This window comes from Lucilia sericata, unplaced genomic scaffold, assembly GCF_015586225.1.
Source record: "Lucilia sericata isolate MDLA Ls3-8-SP2 unplaced genomic scaffold, ASM1558622v1 Contig000207F_arrow, whole genome shotgun sequence".
Taxonomy (NCBI): domain Eukaryota; kingdom Metazoa; phylum Arthropoda; class Insecta; order Diptera; family Calliphoridae; genus Lucilia; species Lucilia sericata.
Genome location: NW_023994235.1, coordinates 103,845 through 110,083, shown reverse-complemented (window position 1 = coordinate 110,083; position 6,239 = coordinate 103,845). Strand labels below are relative to the sequence as shown.

General features: G+C 30.2%; 1 protein-coding gene across 1 annotated transcript; it reads right to left on the bottom strand.

The window, feature by feature from the left end:
- Positions 1 to 1,000: 1,000 nt before the first annotated feature.
- LOC119602067 (cuticle protein 16.5-like) lies at positions 1,001 to 1,738 on the bottom strand. The gene is made up of 2 exons (XM_037953393.1): positions 1,674 to 1,738; positions 1,001 to 1,607 (listed from the first exon to the last, which is right to left on the bottom strand). The coding sequence occupies exons 1-2, from the start codon at positions 1,683 to 1,685 to the stop codon at positions 1,017 to 1,019; spliced, it is 603 nt and encodes a 200-aa protein (XP_037809321.1). The 5' UTR covers positions 1,686 to 1,738; the 3' UTR covers positions 1,001 to 1,016.
- Positions 1,739 to 6,239: the final 4,501 nt, after the last annotated feature.

Here is a 6,239-nt window from a genome sequence, read left to right as displayed (position 1 = left end):
ACTAACTAACTAACTAACTAACTAACTACTAACTAACTAACTAACTAACTAACTAACTAACTAACTAACTAACTAACTACTAACTAACTAACTAACTAACTAACTAACTAACTAACTAACTAACTAACTAACTAACTAACTAACTAACTAACTAACTAACTAACTAACTAACTAACTAACTAACTAACTAACTAACTAACTAACTAACTAACTAACTAACTAACTAACTAACTACCTAACTAACTAATTACCTATCTAACTAACTATTTAACTATTATTATTTAATAATATTAATAATATCATAAGATCTAGAAGCTTAATGAAAATTTGTATCAAAAAAGTAGTTAAACAATATTTTTATTTGGTAAATGAATTTTTTTTTTTAATTAAAGAGCCAAATAAATAATATATATACATAGATAGCACAGATTCCCACCTTTTATTTCATACCAATATAAGCATCATACAATACATATAAATAAGAATTTAAAATATTCGTTTGAATTTGTAAATCCTTTTTGAAGGACCTAACAGCTGATTGCAAAAAACGGATTATGCAGGACTGTTACAAATGTACTCTAGTTTTACATGCATATCGCTTTTCTATGTGTAAAAAATATGTTTCAAGATAATTTTAATAAATATACATAATATGTATGTTCATAAATAACTATGTGGAAACAATTGATAAATGATATAAGTACCACAATTAGTTCCAAAACACATTCATATATGTACGTATATCCAGCCTAAACTTGTTACAGTTTGGTAGTTATACCAATGGAATGCTTTTAAAGTTGATATACAATCATACATGCCGAGAACGAGTTATAGCAGCAATGGCAACATAACTTGTTCCAGGGCTGTTATTCAGTAATCAGAAGGGATGTCGGTTTTGAAATTTATAATCAAAATTAAACTAAAATAACCTATTCCAATCTTTTCTTTTAAATACATATAATTTTTTTTTTTATTTTCAATATCACATTTTATTAAAAACCTATAAAATAACCAATTTAATGATGGTAGCTAGAGTAGGCTGCTGGAGCAGAAACTACTGTCTTTACTAAAGGAGCAGAGTGGACAGCAACGGTTTTGAATACAGGAGCAGCAGCATAAGAAACTGATTTTACTACAGGAGCAGATTCATAAGTATGAACTACAGGAGCGGCAGCAACAGTCTTAACAACAGGAGCACTGTATGAAACTGATTTAACTACAGGAGCCGACTCATAAGTGTGAACAACTGGAGCAACAGTTTTTACTACGGGAGCGGAGTAAGAAACTGATTTTACTATAGGAGCCGACTCATAAGTGTGAACAACGGGAGCAACAGTTTTTACTATAGGAGCAGAGTAAGAAACTGATTTGGCTACGGGAATAGTTTCGTAAGAAACAGTTTTTACAACAGGAGCAGCAGCATAGCTATGGACAACTGGGACTTTTTTCTCCAAATTGGTAAAACTTTGATGGGTAATGGCTGAGGAAGCACTGGTATCAACAACAGCAGTTTTAGTTAAAACAGCAGGTTGTACAAAGGTGTGATGGTTTTCAGATACAAAACCAGGAGCAGCAGAGGCAACAGCAGCCAAAGCAAAGACAGCAATCTGTGAAAATGTTTAAGGAAAAATTAAAAAATACTAAACCCATTTTTTATGTCTGATATAACTTACAAATTTGAACATTTTTGTTAAAGTTACTTTAATGTTTTACTTCAAAGGGAGTTAGATAAACTGATACTTTGAAAGAAGACCAGTGAACATTTTATACAGTTTTTGTGTGCTTGAACTTTAGTAGTTAACTGGTTTTAGTTATTAAGCTAATAAAAAAAGAAGTAAGAAAAATTTATTGTAAAACTAGATAAATAACTGTTAAGGTATTTAGATGCAGTACTGCCACTTAAAAATTAAGTTGCATATACATACATATACAGATATGTATTTAAATATATTATGTTTTTAATTAAGTAATTGAAAGGAATAATAAATTATAGTTGCATTAGCAGTGCCCTATTGCAGTATCCTTAAATAATGAAAAGTTATATTATTTATTATTTCATAAACTTTTTATATTATTAAACCATTTTATACCATTTTCTATTCATAATCTTTTAGTTCATAATTGTTAATGTTTTTCTCGATAATCACGATTATAGATTTTAGTTCGCTGTTTTACCTTGCACAATCATAACTTTTCAATAATAATTTTTCCACACAAAAAAAAAAAAAAGATCTGAAATTATATACAATGGATAATAGTCTTTAGGCGATATTAGTGGAATATTTTATAACAGGAAAAAATTTTTATTTAATTACTTTGGTAATTTGTTCTGAAAACAAATAAACAGTAATATTCCGGCGTAAACCACCGTTAGCCGGACTTTAGCTTATGATGAATTCAAATGAATTTTAATCTATAGTATAGCCACAAATATAAACTCTCATCTATAGTTTGGTCTATAATCTAGTCTATAGTCTGGTCTATAGTCTAGTCTATAGTCTGGTCTATAGTCTAGTCCTATAGTCTAGTCTATAGTCTAGTCTATAGTCTAGTCTATAGTCTAGTCTAGTAGTCTAGTCTATAGTCTAGTCTATAGTCTAGTCTATAGTCTAGTCTATAGTCTAGTCTATAGTCTAGTCTATAGTCTAGTCTATAGTCTAGTCTATAGTCTAGTCTATAGTCTAGTCTATAGTCTAGTCTATAGTCTAGTCTATAGTCTAGTCTATAGTCTAGTCTATAGTCTAGTCTATAGTCTAGTCTATAGTCTAGTCTATAGTCTAGTCTATAGTCTAGTCTATAGTCTAGTCTATAGTCTAGTCTATAGTCTAGTCTATAGTCTAGTCTATAGTCTAGTCTATAGTCTAGTCTATAGTCTAGTCTATAGTCTAGTCTATAGTCTAGTCTATAGTCTAGTCTATAGTCTAGTCTATAGTCTAGTCTATAGTCTAGTCTATAGTCTAGTCTATAGTCTAGTCTATAGTCTAGTCTATAGTCCTAGTCTATAGTCTAGTCTAGTAGTCTAGTTCTATAGTCTAGTCTATAGTCTAGTCTATAGTCAGGCTATAGTCTAGTCTATAGTCTACTAGTCTATAGTCTAGTCTATAGTCTAGTCTATAGTCTAGTCTATAGTCTAGTCTATAGTCCTAGTCTATAGTCTAGTCTATAGTCTAGTCTATAGTCTAGTCTATAGTCTAGTCTATAGTCTAGTCTATAGTCTAGTCTATAGTCTAGTCTATAGTCCTAGTCTATAGTCTAGTCTATAGTCTAGTCTATAGTCTAGTCTATAGTCTAGTCTATAGTCTAGTCTATAGTCTAGTCTATAGTCTAGTCTATAGTCTAGTCTATAGTCTAGTCTATAGTCTAGTCTATAGTCTAGTCTATAGTCTAGTCTATAGTCTAGTCATAGTCTAGTCTATAGTCTAGTCTATAGTCTAGTCTATAGTCTAGTCTATAGTCTAGTCTATAGTCTAGTCTATAGTCTAGTCTATAGTCTAGTCTATAGTCTAGTCTATAGTCTAGTCTATAGTCTAGTCTATAGTCTAGTCTATAGTCTAGTCTATAGTCTAGTCTATAGTCTAGTCTATAGTCCTAGTCTATAGTCTAGTCTATAGTCTAGTCTATAGTCTAGTCTATAGTCTAGTCTATAGTCTAGTCTATAGTCTAGTCTATAGTCTAGTCTATAGTCTAGTCTATAGTCTAGTCTATAGTCTAGTCTATAGTCTAGTCTAGTCTAGTCTATAGTCTAGTCTATAGTCTAGTCTATAGTCTAGTCTATAGTCTAGTCTATAGTCTAGTCTATAGTCTAGTCTATAGTCTAGTCTATAGTCTAGTCTATAGTCTAGTCTATAGTCTAGTCTATAGTCTAGTCTATAGTCTAGTCTATAGTCTAGTCTATAGTCTAGTCTATAGTCTTGTCTAGTCTAGTCTATAGTCTAGTCTATAGTCTAGTCTATAGTCTAGTCTATAGTCTAGTCTATAGTCTAGTCTATAGTCTAGTCTATAGTCTAGTCTATAGTCTAGTCTAGTCTATAGTCTAGTCTAGTCTATAGTCTAGTCTAGTCTATAGTCTAGTCTATAGTCTAGTCTATAGTCTAGTCTATAGTCTAGTCTATAGTCTATAGTCTAGTCTATAGTCTATAGTCTAGTCTATAGTCTAGTCTATAGTCTAGTCTATAGTCTAGTCTATAGTCTAATCCAGCGGTTCCCACCGTTTTTTACTTCGCGGACCCCTTGAGGAATTTATTTAATTTCACGGACCCCCATACATATTTTGATATCTTATTGTTATAAATAACACTGTGATACAAAAGTGAAGAAAAATAAAATGCAGGCGTTCTCATATACCAATTCTATTTCGTTATAGTCCATAGAGTACGAATATATTTTTAGTTTTCCCCTATCACTTCGTTAACTTACTTTTTAAGAGCAAAAGATGCGAAAAAGAGCCATTTTTGAAGTTTTAAATTTGAAAAATCATAAGTTTAGTAGTAGTTTTCATCCGATTTTCAAATCCGATATTTTTTTTAATGATACAAGTGTTGCCGTTTAAGTAAAGAAACTCACACTTTTTTAAAAAAATTTCATTTTCATCATGCTCTACTTTGACCTTGAGGCAGTGAGTTCATCTTTTATTACTTTCCTGAAGAATCACATAAAGGAAGGTTTCTAAAACTTGTTATTTCATAAAAATCTATGAAAAACTGGATGATTTATGCCAATTTTTCTAATAGCATGTTCCTCGAATTTTTGGTTTTCTCCATACAAATTAATTTTTGTATAAAAATGTTTATAAACATTTTTTAAACTTGTTACAAAGAAAACCAGAAACATGAACGTTTTTGTATGGAAGAAATATGCTATATTTTTATAAAACTTAGCACAACTCATAACCTTTTTCATCGATTATCATAAATTGACCATCATTGGAAACCCAACTTAATGTGCCTTTTTTCAAATGTAATAAAAGCTAAAGTTACTGCTTCATGGCCAACGTAGAGCAGTATGAAAATTAAAAATTGTGAAAAAATGTGAGTTTTTTTACTTAAAAGGCCGTAACCAAGACATTAATCATAAATTTTGGATTTATTTTTTTGGGTTGAAAGACAACACTTGTATCTTTAAAACAAAATATCCAATTTGAAAATCGGTTGCAAACTACCATAAATATATTTTTTTAAAGTTAAAACTTCAAAAATAGCTCTTTTTCACATCTTTTGCTCTTAAAAAGGAACTAAACGAAGTGATCGGGAAAAATTAAAAATATATTCCTACTCTATGGACTATAACGAAATGGAATTGGTATATGAGAACCCCTGCATTTTTTTGCTGTATCACTGTGTAATTGTTCGTCCGAAAATTGTCTTAGTCCTGGTCCATAAACCCTATAAAATATTCCCGTACATTGAGATCGGAGGTGTTTTCAATTGCATGGTTTTAAATATAGAATGACTTCTAACATGATGTTTAATTTTATGATCGTGAGAGCTTTCATGTTCATTTCTCGTCAAAGTATAGAAAAGGTTTCTTTATCAAGTATTGTCGACATGTGCTTAAAGAGTCATGTTTCTAAATTTTTTTGCGATTGCATAGGAGTGAGCTGAGTATGTAAGCTAAGTTTTCGAGAAAATATGTGAAAGTTAGACTTCTTCGATGTTGTTGCGGAATGCGTTACCCACATAAAATATGACCTGAACTCTTTGCGAATGTACTGTGAATTTGGATCTTAATTTTGAATTTTAAAATACCTACGAATTATTTTACTGCGTGGTTTTGACTATTTACGCAAAACGCTATGAATTTTCTGATGTTGATTTAATAATATTGGACAACAAAATGAAGTTAAAATCTGTGTATCACGTCGGAATGGAATATTTATATTTAAAATTAACTAGATTAACACTTTTGCTTACAATTTAAAAAAATATTATGAAATGTGACCTAACCTGGGATACCAGTATCAGTATTTAATTCTAAGGCAAATCATTATCCGTCTGCTATAAAAACATTTATTTCGATACATATACATTTATAAAAATTACAAATCACTTAATACTTTACTTTATAAAAGTGAAACAATAAATTTGTAAGGCCTAGCTTCATCCTGATAAACGACCGAAACAATAAAATTCAAAGAGTCACCAACAAATCTGGGATTATTGAATAAAAATTGTGTATTTTAGTATTTATGACAAATTTGGAGATATTTTTAATATTTTCTAACATATAGATAATATTTTTTA